General features: G+C 35.9%; 1 protein-coding gene across 4 annotated transcripts in view; it reads right to left on the reverse strand.

The window, feature by feature from the left end:
• LOC149535144 (protection of telomeres protein 1a-like) overlaps window positions 1-22,059 on the reverse strand; it is a 293,707-nt gene that overhangs the window by 100,005 nt on the left and 171,643 nt on the right. For all 4 annotated transcript variants that reach the window (XM_089804786.1, XM_089804783.1, XM_089804785.1 and 1 more), the window contains 2 exons: window positions 16,337-16,618; window positions 16,167-16,240 (listed from right to left, as the gene is read on the reverse strand). In XM_089804786.1, the coding sequence (XP_089660912.1) occupies window positions 16,167-16,240; window positions 16,337-16,618 (356 nt within the window). The remainder of the gene's footprint in view (window positions 1-16,166; window positions 16,241-16,336; window positions 16,619-22,059) is intronic.

Genomic DNA, 22,059 nt, shown 5'->3' on the forward strand with positions numbered 1-22,059 from the left:
GTAGCCTTTTTGTGAAGAAACCAAGAAATCATGTATGAACCCATTGTTACCATCCATTCAAGCATACTAAAAGTGTTCCAATAGCACCTTAAAACTCATCAAAACCTTGGTATTACCATGGAACCTTGGTAGACCTACATATGCATTTTGAAAGAATTGCACTCTTGGGAGGATAAGTGAGTCATGGAGAAAGATTTGATCATTTCACCTAGTGGGAAGGTTAGGGAAGGTCAAGCGATGTTCTAAGTTGCAGGAAATCCTATAGACCATATAGATGTAGAGAAAACACCAAGATCCTATTGTTGGATGAGAAGCATAGACTAGCTAGTCTATCCTAGCCTGCCCCATCAGATTGGTATCAGAGCCTGCAAAGATGTGGGAAAAAGCAAGTGCAAAGAAAGGTGAATGTAGTCACCTAGTGAATCTAGTGATTCTAACACAATGGTAACCAATGCTGAATTGGCTAAGAAGGTAGAAGAGCAAGAAGAAGACAACAGGTCTTTGAGAGAAAGATTGGCACAACTGGAACAGTTGTTAAGCGAGGTCCAAGACACTACAGATAAAGTCAAGGACAAGATGGAGCAAAATGAAGAGGAGGCTAAAGAAAAAGACATTGAGTTGGAAGAAGAAACTCCAACACCAGATCCTGTTTTACCAGAAGAGCCTTTCTTGAAGGCAATCAAAGCAATAAACAGTAAAGCCTTGGAAGGCATTCCTCTATTAAGTGGCAAGATGGATCCTGATCTCATCATGGAATGGATTGAAGGAATAGAGAACCATTTTGAATGTGATGGTGTCTTTGATGCTCAGAAGGTTAAAGTGGCAAGGTCGAGATTGAGAGGCACTACTCTCACTTGGTGAAAATTTGTGCAAACAGAGAGGGAAAAAGAAGGAAAAGGTCCTATTACTCCCTGGAAAGGAATAGTGGCTAAAATTAAACAAGCCTACATTCCTGAAGACTATGAAATACAATTGCATAGGAGGAGACAAAATCTGAGGCAAAAATACATGCATGTGCACTCCTATACTGAAGAATTTCAAAAGTTATACTTGAGGTCTAAAGTGGTTAAAGATGAAAGTATCCGGTTGGCAAGATATCTAAATGGACTCAAATGGTCTATTCAAGAAGAAATGAGCCTTGTCACTCCTAAAATAGTACATCGGTGTTATCAAATAGCCCTAAAGGTGGAAGAGAAAGGAAAAAGAAAGCAAGACCATACTTCCAAGAACAGAGGAAGAGGTAGAGATTCTAGAGGTGGTCAAAGAGGTGGTTCTAGTAGAGGTGGTGAATCAAGAAACCAAGGGGAAAGTAGACTCTTGGAACAAAGTTCTGAAATCAGCACAAGGGGATCTATTGGTAGAGGAAGAGGATCTCAAGGAAATAGAGGAAGAGGAGCAGGAAGGAGCAGCTCCTATTTTGCTACCATGAAGTGTTACCAATGTGGACAGCTTGGGCATCCTGCGTACAAGTGTCCTGATAAACCATCAACCTCTAGTAATGAAAAAAGAGTGGCTTATACTCAAGAAGATGGTGGCAGCTCAAGCACTAATGAAGTCAGCAAACTAGAATTAGAAATGGGTGAGAACTTGATGATTAGAAAGGTGCTCATAAGGCAGCCTAATCTGAGTGAACCTAAGCAGAGGAGGGCTCTCTTTAGAGTTAGGTGTAAGATTCAAGGTAAAGTTTGCAAGGTTATAGTAGATTCTTGATCTACAGATAATATTATATCAAAGGAGGCAGCAAAGAAGCTGAAACTTACAAAGGTTCCCCGTGCAAATCCCTATAAGGTAACTTGGTTGAATCAAGAGCAAAGTGTACTTGTCAATGAGCAGACATGGGTTGAGTTTTCTACTAGAGCCTATAAAGACAAAGTACTTTGTGATGTCTTACCCATGGATGCATGCCATCTTTTATTGGGAAGACCTTGGCAATTTGATAGGAAGGTGAACTATGATGGAGAAGAAAATGTCATTTCTTTCAAGAAAGATGGAAGGACTTTCAAAATTCAGTCCTTAATAGAGAATGAGGGGAAGCCTCTAAGACACCTAGTGTGTTACTTAGTAGTGGCAAGTAGTTCTTGCAAGCTTTATAGGATGAGGAAACCATAGGATGTGCAATTATGGTGAAAAAGAAAGGAAGAAGATACGAAGTTGCAGCCAATACCTCTTGAAGTGCAGCAAATTCTTGATGATTTCAAAGATATTATTTTAGATGGTACACCAGCAGTACTACCACCTAAAAGAGCAATCAGCCATCAAATTGATTTTGTAGCCGGTGCTTCTTTGCCTAACAAAGCAGCTTATAAGCTTACTCCGGATCAGAATAAGGAAGTGGCAAGACAAGTGCAAGAATTATTGGATCAAGGGCTGATTAAGAACAGCATTAGTCCATGTGCAGTCCCAGTGGTCTTAGCAGCAAAGAAAGGAGGAAAATGGAGGCTTTGTACAGATTCAAGGGCTATTAACTGGATCACTATCAGGTATAGATTCCCTATTCCAAGAATAGAGGACTTGATGGATTGTTTAGGAGGTGCTAGGTATTTTACTAAGCTAGATTTAAAGAGTGGTTATCACCAAATTAGAATCAAGGAGGGTGATGAATGGAAGACCGCTTTTACAACAACGGATGGGTTGTATGAATGGCTTGTGATGCCATTTGGGCTCACAAATTCCCCAAGCACTTTCATGAGATTAATGAATGAGGTCTTGAAGGACTTCACAGGTAGATTTGCAGTAGTGTATCTAGATGATATACTCATCTATAGCAAGACAAAAGAAGAGCATCTAGAACATGTAAGATTGGTCTTGAAGAGACTCCAGGAAGAGCAACTAGCCATCAATTTGGAAAAGTGTTTATTCATGCAGCAAGAATTGGTTTATTTGGGCTTTGTAGTGTCCAAGGGTAATCTGAAAATGGACCCAAGCAAAGTGGAGGCAATCGTGGATTGGCCTACTCCTAGAACAGGGACTAAAGTGAGAAGTTTTCATGGCCTAGCACGATTTTATAGAAAGTTTGTGAGGAAATTTAGTGGGATTTGTGCACCAATACTAGACACCATCAAAGGTGGGCTGAAAACAAAGTTCAAATGGACTGAGGCAGCAGAGAAGGCATTTCAAACATTGAAACAAGAGGTAGCTACAAAACCCATTTTAATCTTACCTACTTTTGATAAATTATTCACTCTTGAATGTGATATCAGTAATGTAGCAGTAAGGGGTTTATTGAGTCAGCAAGGAAGACCTGTAGCATTTTTCAGTGAGAACCTCAATGAGGCAAAGAAGAAATATTCAGCTTATGACTTGGAGTTGTATGCATTAGTACATTCTCTCAAGAAGTGGAGACATTACCTACTACCCAAAGAATTTGTTGTCTTTACAGATAATCAGGCTTTGAGTTATATAAACACTCAAGAGAAGCTTAGTAACAAGCATTTGAAGTGGATGGAGTATCTACAATCTTTTACATTCAAAATCAAATACAAGAAGGGGCAGCTCAACAAGGTAGCAGATGCTTTGAGTAGGAAGCTTTTGACTGTCCAAGAAGTGCAGCTGCAAACATTGGAATAAAAGGTTTTAAAGACTTGTATGAAGAAGATGAAGACTTCTCCCAAGCCTACAAGGTATGCCTAGAGTTTAAGAATCATTTTCATTGTGATTTTGCAGATTATACCCTTCAAAATGGATTGTTATTTAAAGGTAATCAGCTATGTGTACCTAAAGGATCCATGAGAGAAAATTTGATTCAAGAGAAGCATAATGGTAGCTCAAGTGGACATTTTGGCATAAACAAGACATTGGAGTTAGTACAAAGATACTACTTTTGGCCTAAGTTAGCAAGGGATGTACGGATATAATGTTGAGTAATGTGGAATATGTCAAAGAGCTAAAGGAGGTTCAAGCAATGCAGGACTCTATCAACCCTTGCCAATTCCAAATAGGCCTTGGGAATGTGTAAATATGGACTTTGTGGTTGAACTTCCCAAAACCAAATCAAGTATGGACAGCAATTATGTTGTAGTAGACAGGTTCCCTAAAATGAGTCATATTATTCCATGTAAGACTACTCATGATGCAAGTTATGTAGCACATCACTTCTTCAAGGAGATAGTTTGGATTCATAAGCTCCCTTTGAGTATTGTGTCTGATAGGGACAGCAAGTTCATGGGTCATTTTTGGCAAACCTTATGGAAAAGGTTGGGAACTAATCTTTCTTTCAGTTCAGCATACCATCCTCAAACTGATGATCAAACTGAAGTCATCAATAGGGTGCTTGGTAACTTGTTAAGGTGCTTAGCAAAAGAGCATGGGCAGACTTGGGATCTTGTTATCTCTCAGGCTGAATATGCTTATAATGATAGTGTTAATAGGACCACAGGAAAAAGTCCTTTTGAGATAGTATATGGTAGACACCCTAGGGGAGTGAATGAGTTGAGAGATTTAGATCTTGTGAAGTTAAAAAGTGGACAAGCTGAAGATTTTACCCAAACTATCAAAGAGGTTCAAGAACAAGTGAAGAAAACTATGTTGGAGTCTACTCAAAGACTCAAGGCCAAAATGGATGAGAAGAGGAAAGAAGTACAGTTTCAGATTGGGGACTATGTTATGGTCCACCTTAACAAAGCCAAAATGCAGCAAGGTATGCCCACTAAGCTCCAAATGCGAAGAGTTGGCCCATGCAAGGTTCTAGCTAAGTATGGAGAGAATGCCTACAAAGTGGAATTACCATCAAACCTAGCTATCTCACCAGTGTTTAATGTCGCAAACCTGATCAAATTTAAGGGAGAAATCAGTCAGCAAAGTGCAGCTCCACCAAGGGTCCTACAAGACCTTGACACTAATGCAATGCCCAAGAAACAACCAGCCAAAGCAAAGAAAGTATTGGAATCTAGGGTGAAGAAAACTACTTGGCATCAAGTGTATATGGAACATCTGATCAAATGGAAGGATCAACCTGAATCTGAAGCTACCTGGGTTGAGGAAGCACATTTCAAGAAGTTTGGCATTGATCCAGCTCTTCTTGACCCCAAAGTGCCTTAGTTTGTGTTGAGGGGGGGAGTATGGTGCAGGAGCACCCTTTCAAGGCTCCCACCATATCAAATTTTGGTGCGATGAACTTCTTCTAAGAAGTATGTAGATAGAATAAGAGTTTCTAACTCATTTGGTGTGTTTTGCTCTAGTTTAGGCTCTTGGTCCAGGTGATTGGCAATGTATTGTCATGTTGTGATTTTTTGCTTTCTACGTGCATAGGGTGTTCCTAAAATGTTGGAATGGCGTATTGGGGGAAGTTTGAAGACCAAGAATGACTTGAAAAGACCCAACAATGGTCTTAGTGATGGAATTGCAAAAAGAGAAATAAAGAAATAAAAATTGCTAAGTTGCTGGTCACTTTTGTAAAAATGTTGAGCAACTTTTGTTAGAAATAAGTTAACTTGTTTAAGTGGCTAAAAATGCCCTAACACAACCCATACACAATCGGATATCCTATTTCAGGTTGGAAGAACCCGAACCAAGGGTTGGAAGTCATTTTTTTGTATAGCATTGTGCTGCTACAGAAAACTGTGATTGGTTTTTACACATTTTTACTGGTTTTTAGTGTTGTTTGGCAGCAAATCACATTTTTACTGTCATTTTTTTGTATGTTCTACTTTGTATCTTGTATATTCTCCATTATCCATGCATTAGATTAGATCTGTAAACACATTTTGGAAAGTTTTAGTAAAAGAATTTTAAAGTAAGAGTTTGCTGTCCAGTTTTTGAGTTCTCAACAATGAACGGGCTATAGCTCTTGTTTCCACCGTGGGATTTCCATGGCCATTTGGATTCCAAGACTACAGACCCTAATGAGTAACATATTGCAAGCAAGGGCCCAGAAAATGTGTGCAAGCATTTGTTTGACAAAGCCCTAGGCGAGCTAGGCAATGCCCTGCTAGGAGCAAGCAGCAAAGAATTTGTTCTCAAGAGCAAAGTATAAAGATTCAAGACTTGCCCTTCAAAAGGATTCAAGAGGGATATAAGAAGGTTACTTCTTGAAGAGGAGAAGTTTCTATGATTCAAATAATGTGTTTGAAAATTTGAGGACAGCAGGCAACCCTCAAAACCCTTCAAAACCCTCATTTTTACCATTATTGTTGTACGGCTTTTTGCTGGCCTAAAACCTCAAAAATCTTTGAGTATGTATTGTGTGAAACAAATGTTATTAACGCCAAGTCTGATGAATCCCTAAGGGTAATAAGTTATTAGCCCTATAAATCCAGGTGGAGGCCTAATTAGGGGCTATTCTAGTAGCCTTTTTGTGAAGAAACCAAGAAATCAGGTATGACCCCATTGTTACCATCCATTCAAGCATACTAAAAGTGTTCCAATAGCACCTTAAAACTCATCAAAACCTTGGTTGGACTAGGTATTACCGTGGAACCCTAGTAGACCTACATATGCATTTTGGTAGAATTGAACTCTTGGGAGGATAAGTGAGTCATGGAGCAAGATTTGATCATTTCACCTGGTGGGAAGGTTAGGGAAGGTCAAGGGATGTTCTAAGTTGCAAGAAATCCTATAGACCATATAGGTGTAGAGAAAACACCAAGATCCTATTGTTGGATGAGAAGCATAGACTAGCTAGTCTATCCTAGCCTACCCCATCAAACTTGTAATTTTCTAGTGTCCCAAAAAAGGGTTCTGTTATTTAGTGACAGTAGAGTATCCAGTGCAGAAGATTTACTACATGACGGTCCAGATGTCATGAGGACTCTTAAGAGACAACATTTTGAGGGCACAGAATCAACGTAAATAGTATGTTGATTAGAGGAGGATTGCTTGTTCTTTCCAGGTGCGAGATATGGTGTACTTGATGTTGCATCCTTTCAAGCAATCCTCCATTAGGAAGAGTGGACTTGAGAAGCTCAAGCCTCGTTATTATGGTCCCTTTCATGTGGTTAGACAACTAAGTGAGGTAGCCTATGAGCTAGATTTTCTAGAGGACAGTAGAGTTCATAATGTGTTTCATGTATAGCACCTCAAGAAGGCATTGGGAAGGCATGTTTTCACATGTTCTACTTTACCCCCAGTAGATGATGAAGGGAGATTAGAGTTGATCCTTGAGGCTAAACTAGACACCAATGAGAGGCATTTGCACTTGTGGATCATCAGAGAGTGTCTAGTGAAGTGGCAAAGTCTTCTAGATGAGGATGTCACTCAGGAGCCTGAGGATGAACTTCACCACCCCAAACTGCAATTGCTTGGGGACAAGCATTCTTGGGGAGGGAGGATTGTAATATCCCTAATTTAGCAAGTAACACTAGCTTGGTGTCAATTCATCATCGCAACCCTCATGAGCTAAAACTATGTTTTGGGGGTCTTAGCTGAGTGGCTTACTATTTATAGTAAGTCGATTGGGCTTCATTGTTGAATAGCATATTGTAAGTTATTTTATTAAGTTATACTTAAGGAATAACTTATAAGTTTTCCTTATAATTAGATGGTGTGAAATCGAAGACTCTTAAGTGAAAAGTACAATCTAGAAGTCAAATGTGTAATGTCCCCTTTTTAGCATTCATAGCATAATGTTGTCGTTAGCCTATTTCCCCACAGTCCCATAGGCTAACCAGGACATTAAAGGGGCTTAGAGGCCGTTTGGCCTAGATAGTTTCAGTTGCAAGTCTTTCTGAAGGGTTTTGAGGCAACTTTGGGCATACTTACTATTTATAGCAAGTCATCTTGGGCATGGGTGGACATCCAGTGGCAGCCGTATGTCGATGGTAATTGTTTAAAATCGGCAAAAAGACTTGTTTATCATTGATAAGATTTGTTTTGCATTGATAAAGCTATTTTATAAAGTTAAATTTAAATATTTAACTTTATTAATGCATAGACTATAGTTTGTGAAAAATATTAAAATTAAAAGAGTCTCCTTTATTTTATAACACATGGAGACATAAGTTACATAAAGGAAGTTATGTTTTATCCCACATTGAGAAAACAAAGGATGAAGCTCTTGTGAGAACACTATAAAAGAAATGAAAGAGCTTTTTTTAAGCATGGTTGGAAATATCAAAGAAATTGGGAAATTTTCTGGAGATTATGTCTCAATAGTTTGAAGGACGAAATCCCTTCAAGCTGGAAATCTTGACGCCATTGAAAAATATGGTCTTGAGATTCAATAGGGTAGCAGTCTGAAAAAGCAGATACGAAAAAGCAATCCGAAAAAGCGGAATCAAAAAAGCAGGCCGAAAAAGCAGTCCGAAAAAAGCGGAATCGAAAAAGCAGACTGAAAAAGCAGCCCGAAAAAAGCGAAACCGAAAAAAGCAGGTCGAAAAGCAGTCCAAAAAAGCAGTTCGAAAAAGCAAATCGGAAAAGCAAAGCAGAAAGGGCAACATTGAAGAAAATTATTACAGCCATCTACAACCAAGTTCTTTTATTAGTATTGTTTTTAGGGTGTTATAGGTTTCAGCTGTAAGTGTGCATTATACCAGCATTATCATTTTGTAACTCGTATAAATGCCAAAAGCCTTGGCCACATTTCATGAGCATTGTATTAGAAATTTCATTGCAAATTAAGAAGATAATAGTTGCTGGTGTCATTTAAGCAATTCAATATCATTATTTATCAGCTAGTTAGTTTGCACACCAACTGTTTGTAAAAATGCCAGTTGGCTGTAGGTGTTCATTTCTCATGCTTAGATCATATAAATGCACTGAATATTGTCAAAATTAGTAGCATACTCATGTTAGGCCATTGTGTAGTCCATTTGGAGTCTTCTAGCACAAGATTCTCATTGATGCAAATTGAAAAAGAGTCATTTAAAGCCAGCTGAAAAACTATATCAGTCATACGTCCCTTGCATGTGAATTGATTGATGAAATTCCTTGAGCTTTCATCAGCATTTTTTGAGAGCAAATTTGAGGAGGGCCATTACAATGGTATCAGAGCTTGCTTGCAAAGTGTTTGACAAAATGTCAAACAACTGAAGTATAAAGATTTTTGGTGTTTGAAGAAGTTATAACCTATTGGGGTTATTACAAAATGGCATTTAGTGTATTGAAGACGATTTTACTTTGCAAATGTTATAAAAAGAACTTCATGAGGAAATCAATTCATTCTATGATTGCATTTTATTTAATTGAGTTCTCTCTCCAACAGTTTGGGCGTGGGTCTTGTGGAAAATCTGTGATTCCTCCATTGCACTTTGAGCTGGTAATCATATCAGAGAATTGTGTTCACTTTTCTGATTTTATGTTCTGTGAATCTGATTGATTTGTTTGGTGCTGAGGTATACCATACGGCCTTATCTGACTGCTGCGATTTGCATAGAGGAAATTATCAGGCTGAGCATTTGAAGATCTCTGCAAAATACTTGTTTTTAATGCCACTAGGAGGCGTCTACATGAGCTGTGATTCATTCTGCTATAGCAGAGTTTACGGTTACTGAATTTGTGTGGTTTCAGGACAGCTGCATTTTGGGGTTTCATAGCAGCATTTGTATCTGCTGGCAGCATCCTTACTGTCTACTGCAAACTACTAAATTTTGGCGTGGAATCACATCTATCTCTACTCCAAACTTTTCCAACGCCAAGTACATATAGATTTCTTAATTAATTTTCTTTGTTTGCATGTACATGATTGTAATGGTTGCAAAACTTCTTAATTGCAATTGAAATTCTGAATACTGGAAAGCCATGATTGTTTTTTAATAATTATATTTGTTATTTCAAGCATTTCTACAAATTATGAGAATTACAAAAAAAAAGCATATATATATATATCAATTCAAAAACACACGAAAAAAAGCAAAAACTCTCAAAAACAAAATGATTCTTCAGCATAGTTCTTCAGTGAGCCAGCAGGGCTCTTTACACTCTGACCAGTAGTTAGTCATATATGTGTAATCTGAGCTGAATTTATGAAAATGTTCATTGGCACTTTCCTTGTGCCTTTTTATATGTTAAATCTGAACGATATTCTGAAATGCAGTCTGATCAGAGCATAAAAGTATTTCTAAACTGTTGTGCAAATATCTGTTATGTATTGTTCCTTTATTGAATGGACTAAAGTTTATGTAGCAAACAGAAATCAACACATTTCATCAGCACATTGAAAAAAAGCCAGAAACTCAGTTCTCAGATTGCAAGCAAACTAGTTGACAAAATACTTGTGAGGAAAATGATTTAGAATTCATCAAAACAAGGGGAAATCTTACAATCTAGCCTCCATATCGTTCATCTCTGCTCAGACAATATACTCTTATTTGTGCTTTAACCACATTTTTTATTTTACCATCCATACACATCCCACCCACTCCCTATACCTCGATGAAACGAATTTGACATGGCAATATAGATTTAAAAAAATCACTTGCTATACCTCAAAAAAACAAACTTGACATAGAAATATATAAAAATATATTTTATTTTTATACAAATATGTCATTAGAATATGTATCGAAATCAATGTACACTCTACACGCAAGGAAGCAATTAACTAACACAGCTAATACATGTTAACTAACAAGGATCGCTTCTGCAAATGTAATAACAGTGCCATTGTATTGATAATTGATGTGTTTCAAATGCAGATCTGAATGACTTATAAATATGAGAGGAGGAGACATGTCTCTATGGTTAATCATCATTAAATAATATATTAACAATAGCATATATATAACTATATCTATATATAGTATATATATTATATAATATAACTATATCTATATATAATATAATATTATATATATCATAATATAGGTAGATATAAGAGTATTTTCTAAATGATGATTTACCAATAACCATAAGAAAGATTTATCTCTAGGTCAATTTAATTTGACTGAGGCTAAAACCTTAACACTCCCTCTTAGCCAGGGAAGATTGTTATAAAACACATTATGCTCTCAAGCATATGGAGAGACATCATCTCGGTATGATATTCCTAGAATGGTATAATTAATAATATCAACATATATCCATCAACTTAGATATTATCTTTCAATATAATCTAAAGTATGATACAAAAAGAAATATCAATCATATGCTATTCATCATACTTATATTCTTTTGGTATATGCATTGGCATCAAATCCTAGATGCCTACCAAAGGAATATGTATATCTTGGAAGGATGTGTGTTATATGATCTTCGGCACTCCGGGACAACAAATGAATGTAGTCTATCAGATAACAGTCATGATCTCAAGAACAAACACTTCATGTAGTCCATCATGACAAGTATCATGACCTCTAGCACACTTCACAACATCAACTTACTATAGTATGTCATGATATGTTTATTATCATTAATGTCATGAATCAATGAGAGGAACTATCGCAGCATATGTATTAATATATACAACCCAATCAGGGCATGATCATAAAGTATCGAATAGCATGAGATATCAGTATGTGGAGTAAATTAAACATATACATATACGTATGTATATGCATTTACATATGCATGTATATACATATATGTTCAATATTCTGATATTAGATCCAACCGAAGCTATTACTTTAACACTCCCTCTTAGCAAGGGAGGATATGATCAATTTCTTAATCTCAAAAATCTCATATTCGAGTTTGCATCAAAAATGCTTATACACAATTATATCCCTTTAATAATATATACTATCTGATTTCTGAAACATTTCGGGATACAAACATACTCGATCAAATAGTCAGTCTTGATCTCATGATTTCTGGCTCAATCCAGGACTATCATGATTTACTTATTGTCACGACTTCCAGCACAGTCTAAGACAACAAGTTAATGTAGTCTATCATGACAATGGATCAAGAATACATCACAAGAACCACAGTATCATGATTTCTAGTTCATTCCGGGGCAGCAATTTAATATAGTCAATCATCATACATTTTGTTAGCATGATTACCAGCACATTCTAGTACAACTACTTAATGAAGTCTATCATGATAACATGGCCAAACCATTGCTAAGATTGTCACCTTACAATAGCGACCTCACACATATATCAAATTAAAGATCATTACCTTTCATGACATAAATCACAACAGCATCACGTAGTAACTCACATGATATCCACCATGTTGCTCCCAGAGGGTGGAGAAAGAGTTTTCAACTCAACCTTCTCTCTCAAGGAATTTCACTTCAAACTTTTCTTTCGTAGAGAACTCATTGACAAGGAATTGCATCTCGTAATTCTCCCTCTGAACAATAGATCCTAAGAAGTCAAGGCCTCTAGTTACTACCTTAGAGGCTCTCTTCGCCAAAACATGCATGTCCGACTCTCTTTGAATCTGATATTAATCTTTCAACTTTCAGTGACAAGTCATTACTTCCTCGTGATCTATAAAGGGGTAGGCCCGTCAAAATCATGTAGTCACACACTTGTATTTTTAGACACCCTATCAATATCGATCCTTTGAAATCCTACATTTCCTTTGAAGAAGTGTTACACTCCCTCTTAATGGAAGGATACTCATAATCTCAATCATCGTGAATATTCGTTGCTAGATGACTAATGAATTTTAGATCGCAACTTCTTTAGAACTACTGCCATAAGATTGAGTCTGCATAATATTTGGTAAAGTACCAATCTTCTTTTCCTACAAGAACATCCTCAAACATAAAGGAAAAGATCAAGGCAAAATAACTCTTATAGCATGTATAGAAATACAAATAAAAGAGAAACTACAATGAGTAGATAAATGTAAAAGATAAGAATACTTATCTTCACATGAGGGTCCACAGATATTTGAGAATGGAACATCTCGTTTTTAAAGATGGTTCAAGTGGGAATGGAACATTTGTTATTATTATCCCCCCCACAATCTAAAGTTCCCACTCATTCCATTTTATACAATCAGATCATTTCTTCCTATCTGCTTTAGGAGTAGGCCAGTAATCCATCTATGGTCCTAGAGTATATTTGCATGGCCATGAACATTGCTATCTTCATATTACCACCATCAAATTAATGAAGCATAAGTTGTCACAGAAGAATAAAAGCCTCTACCCTCCATGTCATTCCAAACCTCTAAAAATCATCAGGCTTGAGACCTTTGTATAACGTCTCATCCATTAAGCTGCATGCATCATCAACTTTGATTGCCATGCAAAATCTTCGTCAATTTAAAATCTGGTAAGCATCCTCCAATCCTCATATAGAATTTTCAGCTTCCAATATTAGCCAATATAACATTGGCGGTCTTAGCAAACCTCTGTGGTAATATTAATCAACCAACCCAATGATATCACAGCAACTCAACAAAGTCATAAACTGCATTCCAAACTGAAACCCTTTTGCAACCCATATATTGATAACAACATTCTTCTGTAGTGACCTCTTTCTAGTCTATTGCAACTTATAATGGATTTCTCTAATTAGCAAGAGATTTCTTTCTTTAGGTACTTGCAAATGCAAAGCTGATTCCCTCAATTTTATGCAATGTTATGCCTGACTAAAGTGTCTCTATTCAGAAGTCCCTCAATGATGGATCAGATGTATAAAGTTTTGAATTTATTGGATTTTCTTCTCCAATGTTGCATAGGAATAGAAAAGCCTTTATCAATGAGTATTTAGCCTCCCAACTCATATTCAAGAGGAATGGAACTTCATTAAAAAAGTCTTTAACCAACACATGCAATTCAATTCGCAGCCAAGAAGCTCATGATTTAGCAAATAAGCATCATGATTCAAAAAGAAATGGAGTCACCAATACAATTAAATGTCATGGCTCTAGAAGAACTCATGATATTAAACTATGAATATATCATGCTAAATTCATATGTCAGCTGCATAGTGGTAGAGGTATGGTCTAACTTCAACAATCCTTAAAAGACTTTGCTTTCACATTCGCACTTCACTGATATTTCTTCATCAATGGGGACGTAGCTTAATAGCTATTAGGGAACTAATGTCTCATAACAAAGATTTGGAGTTGTGAACAGATCCAATGTTTATGGTCCCAATCTTCTTTGATCTTGCCTTGCTATTTTCTTTTTATATTTTATTCTGTTCTTACTCTTTCTTATTCTTCACTCATTCTTCCACTTACCTGTATGCTGTCAAGCAATGGACTTTTTATATACTGCTGTAAACATTAGAGTCTTTCATCTTAAATATAATCTCTATTAATGAAAGCAATGTTGTCGTTTATTCAATATATGTATTATGAATATTCTTGTGTTTCTCCAATATAAATAAATTGTTTTGTTGATGCAGCATACTTCATTACTATTTTTATTTTATATCTGCATAATCCCATTTGAATATCATGCAACCCTGTTGTGGAACTCTTGTTTCAAATAGAAGCTTTCTTTGTCCTATAAACACTATCAACCTTATCACTGGTTGACATCATAAGTCAAAACTATCAATTTATTCTGTTCACTTTTTGACGTATATCGTTTATGCTTGGTTATGATACATCTCTGATTATATGTGTTTCTCCTACTTCCTGTCACTCATTGCAAAAATGCTTAAAATCTTAAGTATATATTCTTAAATACTTCGTTTGGTTTCAGGGAACTGGATGTATCTCCTTTCTATAATCTTTGTTTGGCAATCCCTACCATGTAATATTCCAATGTGCTGATGTTATAAGGGATTACAGATGTTGTCGCCAGTATTGGTTTGCTAAGTAAGTGTCCTCTAATTAGTATTCAATTCCAAAAGTCCCCGTAAAGTATAGTACTGCTCTTTGTTGTCATCTCAATCGTGAAAACTTTTTTCTCCTACATGTAGTGCAATTGGTCTGTGATAATTCTCTCATTGAAGTCTGAGATATTTCTTATCGTATCCTTGTCTCTGTTGGTCTCTTGGATGTTTGAGCTTCTGAGCCGTATTTTGGTCAATGCTTGGCTGGCGGCTCCTATTAATTTTCTCCATCTTAGTTTTTCCATCGAAGGTATTTTTCTCTGCCCTTTTAATCTCCCTGTGTCAGCTCATTTGAATAATACTGACAAATATTCTTAATTCTTCACTTTAATAGATGGATAGTGAATCTTTCCTCAAAAACTTTCTTGGCCTATCATTAACCATGGTTTAGGTTCTGTCACCAATAGTGTATCTGATCATTCTCATTTATGCTCAGTCTGGTATCTAGGATTCCACAGAATATTGCTACATTCATTTCATGTTTTTGATAATTAAATTCGTCTATCCTCTGTAAGTATTATTTCTGCCAGTTAATGTCTTCTTCATGCAAAACAAGTTGCTTCCTTACATTTGCAGTTTGGCCTTAATACCATGTTAAGTAAAAAGGATAGCTTCTGCAAATGTAATAACATTGCCATCATATTGATGTGTTTCAAATGCAGATCTGGATGACTTATAAATATGAGAAGAGGAGACATGTCTCTATGGTTAATCATTATTAAATAATATATTAACAATAACATATATATAACTATATGCATATAATTTATATATATATATATATTTATGATATGCAATATAATATTATAGATATTATAATATAAGTAGATATAAGAGTATTTTCTAAATGATGATTTACCAATAACAATAAAAGATTTATCTCCAGGCCAATTCAATCCAACCGAGGCTACAACCTTAACAATACAAAATTAAAGTATACTATAAAAATCTGAAAAATAGAATATGTATTGAAATCAGCATACGCTCTACACCCAAGGAAGCAATTAACTATTACACCTAATACACAATTAAAGTATATTATAAAATCTAAAAAATATGCTTTTATTACATCAATGGGGGCTATAATAACCTAGAATTTAATGTACATGAAACTCATCATCACTATCATCTTTACCTTGTAAACTTAAAATTATCAGTTGCATAACCATTGAATTGGCATGTGAATTCAAACTAATAGTTTTAAGTCATGTAGTCATGCTTATGTACCAACATAACCTTCTACATCAATTCAGTGATCAGCCTATGTTTGGTTGCACACAGATTGTATGTTGCTGTATATTAATTTAAAATAATCAATTGATTCATCATCTACATAGTATTGATATGAAATATGTTGAAATTAGAGTTCCAAGATTATTATAGTCAACTCTATGATGAAAGTAAATAGAGCATTTAGTATGCAAGAGTGCTACAGTTAAAAGTTCTGACTTCTGTCTCATTTTCACTCATTTCCCTTAATTATGCTAATGAAGAATATTTCGCTTTAGTTCAAATGTTTAGGAAAAACCAGTTCCAAAATACCTGTTATACCATCCAGAATCTTCGGACACCACTGAGGCCAGTATGAACTTGTTTCAAGGCATTCTGCAGAATCTCTGACACCCAACAAGCATCTCAAAACAATTCAATATTTAGCAAAGGAAAACGAGTTAATTAGATCCAACTTTGTAAAGGGAAACAGAAAAACTTACCTTATGCATTTTTCCTCTGTCTCAGCAGAAATGATATAAACCTTACTTTTATCAGTCATAACTCCTTCCCAGAGTCCTGAATTTCTACGACAAGTAATGTTACGAAGTTTCACCCAACGCCCTATTTCTGGAAATCGTGATTGAAGTTGATTGATATTCATATCTACATATACTGGAATAACAGAGCCCACAGAAGGAAAATTACATAAATCTTTTCTTTGTAGAGGAATTAAAGAGGATTCCCCAAGAGGACCAGTGCCACCATCGGTTTCTTCTTCTTGCCTGTTTAAAAAACAGTTGAAATAACTTAAAGAGAATAGAAGTAGATATTTAAGCAATTTCATGCAGTAAACAATATCCACATGGAAAATAAGAGTCTGTCACATATGTTCCTAAAAGGCACCTCAAAAGTTGACCATTCACATATGCAAACTAGTTTCTAACTTTCAATGGAAATGAAACAAACTGAAGATACAAAAGTCCCTTACTAAATAACAAAATTATTGGGAACATATCCATAGACAATACAATGCTCTAAAAACTAATTTTACACACAGTATGTTTCCAGATTTCTGAAAAATAATGCTTCATAATCCTTAGAAATAAATTGTCCATAAACACTGACCAAATGTGACTAGATTTCCTACATTCAAAGTTCGTCAGTGTCCATTACCATTTGATGAGCATGTACTAGAAGTGAACCTAGCTTTGTAATTGAGGATGTGCCTAAATTGGTTGTTGATAATGGAAAGTATTGGTGTCACTTTTTGTCTGTAACAATAGAATTTTTTTCACTTTTTGGTGCAGTGTAGCTGAAGAGTTGTTTCATTCCAAAACATTACATACTTGAAGGCATTTTCTCCAATGTTACTCTTCAAAACCCACAAAAAGCTAAATTGTGATCAAAACGATACCTAAGAAATGATTTATGTTAAAACAGACAAAACCTTTTGCATAAATCAAGATTCACCATTTAAAGAATTAAAATACACAACCCTATCAAATGTATGATATTGCAAAGAAATGGTGTCTGATGCCATGAACGGGATGCTATTGGAACTCACAGTAATACGTCAAAAGTTCTCCCCTGACAATATTACTACTTATAGTGTATCGTAAAGATAATACACAAGTTGTGTAGTGTAATTGATTCTAAATATTGTGTATTATCATAAATATTAAAATATGTGTTAACATTGTTTCTTGGAATTTCATCTATCACTCAACATGTAAGCTTGCTAATGCCAAAGAGGTCATGTTACAAGTGATGGGAGTTCACATACAATCAAGCTTCTGAAGTAAGTATACTATTTTACATGCATGTTAACGTAGTTTCTTGAAATTACATCTACGATTCAACTTGTCAGCTTGTGAAATATTCTTCCTAAATTCCCCAAATAAATTTAGACCGAAAAACAACTGGAACAGAAAAAGTTGCAATCCTTCAAAAACTCAGACCTCACAAAACAGTGTGAGAAAAATGTCATTGCAAGAAAAATCATCATCCCAGTGAACAGTGAAGAAACAAAATCAAGGAGTAAACAACACATCCCTCAACATGCCTCTACCCTCCATATCACATATAACAAGAGAAAGTTATGTAATTACAAGAGGGACCATTGTCCTCATGATTATTTTGTACTTACAGCCCATAATAGGACTTGTGTAATCTTTCTAATCTTTAATTCAATGACCCAATAACTTTGCTTATATCGTTTCTCTATTAAATGCAAATGAGAGGTTTTGAAAGTGCACCAAGCATTATATGTGGTTAGAAAATAACTCTCAATTAACCTCATTGAAAGGTAAAGAAACAACATTCAGAAGCAGAAAATTCAAGGGCTGAAAACACACGAACATCCTACAAATCCCAAACACGACAACAAAAAGCTAAAACATATGAAAAATCAAGCATCAATAGACTCAAGGTGGCTTCAAGACAAAGCAGTCCCAAAAGCTCTAAAATACCCATGGTTCCTGTCAAGGTATGTAGCTTCGGTCAGACAATCTCTATGAGTAACAAATCTGAATTATATGCATATATACATATCAATACGACTTGCAGATTGATACGTATATTACTATATATACATATATCAATATATAATTTTAATATTATTCTGATATTGATTTCTGAAAACAACTGATGCACTTATATATATATATATATATATATATATATATATATATATATATATATATATATATATATATATATACACACACACATATATATACACATATATATTACTATATACATATTACTATATATACATATATCAATATATAATTTCGAAGTTATTCTGATATTGATTTCTGAAAACAACTGATGCACTTATATATATATATATATATATATATATATATATATATATATCATTGTGGAAAGCTCAATGATATTTCACATGATAATGGCTGTAGATGCCGATCACTGTTTATCTCGCATGATTATCAGCTTGACTGGAAATGCCAATCCTTATTTGGCATCTTGATATTATCGATCATGCAAGTATATGTGTGAGTTATACACAATAATGCATCGGTGCAATATATACCAAACTGATTTAGCAATCATTTATGCTATCTTATCTATGTTAAGATACAGTGGTGAATGATGAGCATGCTCAGATGAGCTACTCGATATGAAACCTATGTAAATTTGTTTTAGATGCTTATGATCAATCCATGACCCAAGAATGGGTTGAGCTAAGAAAATTCAGCATGATACATAGAGTTCCATGGAAATGTAAGAGTTTTGTGGACTCGGAGTCTAAGCCACAAACAGAATATGGTAGACAGAACATTCAAACATCAATCTACACCCCGTCTCAAGAATTGCGTGTGGGCATGTAGTCCAAGTGCTAAGAAATTGGGGGGATACATATAGTGCTGTACCTTGTTAAACATAACCTCTATGATTTTGATTGATGATCTTTCATAATATATCATGTTTCTACCTTTTGGCACACTGCTATACATGTATAATAGACATGCGATGTTGACTTTACATACTAGGCTGTTGTATATTGTTTTCAAGATGAAGTGTATATTCTGTCATGAGATGATTATTCTAATGAAATGTTATTGTGATAAGATGGGCATGAAGGCCGAGGTTACATAAATGGAAAACATGGATTAACTAACCCTTTTTAGGTGATCTGTGAAGGATGATCTACTCATTAATTAGTATTGTTGGTGTAAATAAGTATTACTTATTACACTTACTTAAGTTTACTTAGGTTAATGCATTATTTTATTATTTATTTAGGTGAGACACTTAGGAATTTGTGTACTCTCATGAGTTACGCAACTCTAATTATGCACATGGTGTCTACAACACAAGAGTTTGCATCATTCACTGAGTTGTCATATTGACAACACAGTTATTCGCACTCCTCATTTAGCACATGTTCTCTACACCATTGATTTGCATGCTACATCATCGTAGGCTTATTATCCTCACATCATCGCACTTAATTTCGTGCTCAATGGAGGATAACCCATATCTAATGGACATGTGTCTAGTTGTATGACTTATCATGTTGCTAACTTCTATGCATTCTAGAAGCTCTCCTAAGGCCTTTATATACAGGCACTCCTAGTGTACTCTCAAGATGGCATATTGAATGAATATCGTCATTCTGATCATACTCTCTCTATTGGTCTACTGTTGTGCTTGTGTTTGAGTTCTTTGGTCTTGGGTGAATTCTGGCCTTAGCCAAATTCTTACATGGTATCAAAGCTGAGGCAGATTCTCTACACATAGTCGTTCGAGACCCTTCATGCTTCAGCACCTCGACTTGAATCCGGAGGGTCCACAGAAATTGGGAGCGTCGAGAGTCAGATTTGACCTCACTGTTGCGTCTGAAGCGTCGATTCAATGAAGATCGACTATAAATTTGCCTATGCTAGGTGAAAGTTGATCGTGAGGCAAATTTTTTTTGCAAATTGGAACCCAAAGGCCTTGATTTGCAGTTCAGGTATGGTCGTTTTATATATCTGATTAATTAATTTTTCATATCTGAATATTATTTCCTCTTTGCAATTTATTTCCCTATCTGGGTATTTTTCGAATTTCATTTTCAGAATCACTCATTCAAGCAGAGAAAAAAAATTTAGCCGAACTAGGCAATGACACCCTAGCTCGGCTCTGTTATTTTGGTAGAATATTCAAATTTATTGCAAAGTTTTATTATACTGCGAGCACTGTAAATTCCGAATTTAATATCGGGCCATACACCATATAAATTAGTAGCCGAATCAAACCTGGGTAGAATATTCCACCGACGACAACATTTCCGGCGAATGCACCAGATATCTGACGTGCCCATTCCCACTGGGCATCTCTTTATTTACGCTTTTTTGCACACAGCCTTTTATAAAACAGTTGCATCCGAATTCCCACAAATGTGGGACTATTCCTTCAAAGCCAACGACTGAAAAATAAATTCCAGCCCCTGACGCGAAGACCTTCGGCGCACATTAAAACAAACTCCAGTCCGCTAAAGCATTTCCCAACAACGCTGTATTAAATTCGTCATCTCTGCGTAGACAAACTCCGGTGGCAACCAACGAAATTATCTGGCACGCGCATTTCAAACAATCCAACTACCGAAAAGATATTCCTAGCATCGACTTTTTACAAACCCCCGCCATTTCCAGCTGCCCCATAGCGAAATCTACCGCAGTCCACACGGATAGCGTAGGTCCCAGCCCACGTCCACACAGCGTAATCCCAGACCAGACACATGGAGTTACCTGCACAACTCGCATTGCCATGTCAACAATGACTTGGAGACCATGTTGGCAGCTTAGTCAACATACAGTCATCTGTCTGTACAGTACGGGTTTAGCCACATCACTTGTACGGTGCTCACATCATCACAGGGCAGGAAGGTTGCTAACGTCACTAGTTCACTGGCCTAAATTTGACGGTCATTTGACCGTCATACCAAGCCAAATTTGAACTGCTGCGATGGTCATATGACCGTCAAATTTAACCCCGTCATTCGCTGATGCAACCCCTCTTCAAATTGATTTTGGCTTTTGCAATCCGACTTCAAGAGGCCATAACTCGGACATCTGCACTCCAGATCAGGTGCGATTTTTTTTTTTAATTGGGTAGAATTTCCTAAACTTTTTAGTGGTGCAGCTTTTTTCTGGTTTTGGTGCACAAATTGTTAAAAAATTGCATTTTTTGGCTATTGTACCTGCATAATCCTGCATTTTGCAACTTCAAACGCTTCGTACGGGCACATCTGGAGTCGAAAACAAGTTCCATTTTTTTGAAAGTGCATTATTTTTTGTCTACTTTCCAGATCCTCAGTCAGATTGTAGGGTTGTGTGGACAAAAGTGTCACTTTCAAGAATAGGGTCTTTGTTTGCTTTGTATTGCTTCAAAATTGTAACACATTGTAAAGTTCCAGATTTGTAATTTATTAAGAGGTTGTAACAAGCAAAATCAGAAGTCCACAAAGGCCAAAATTGGCAAGTGGCCAATTGTAATTGCACTACTGATAAAGTGCCCAATGCATCTATTTTGGAGGGGTTTCTTGATTTAGTGAAAAGAGGGGGTGTTTTCTGCACTTTTCTTTCATTTTCTGCATTATGGGCAACTTTAAGTTTCCTAAATTAACTCCTTATAACTATGCTACATGGTCCATAAAAATGTGGTATCACTTAATGCATAATAGAGTTTCACAATATATAGATGGTACTCTTCC

The sequence above is a fragment of the Cupressus sempervirens genome, chromosome 10 (assembly GCF_028749045.1).
Source record: "Cupressus sempervirens isolate cs-2001-9-10 chromosome 10, ASM2874904v1, whole genome shotgun sequence".
Taxonomy (NCBI): domain Eukaryota; kingdom Viridiplantae; phylum Streptophyta; class Pinopsida; order Cupressales; family Cupressaceae; genus Cupressus; species Cupressus sempervirens.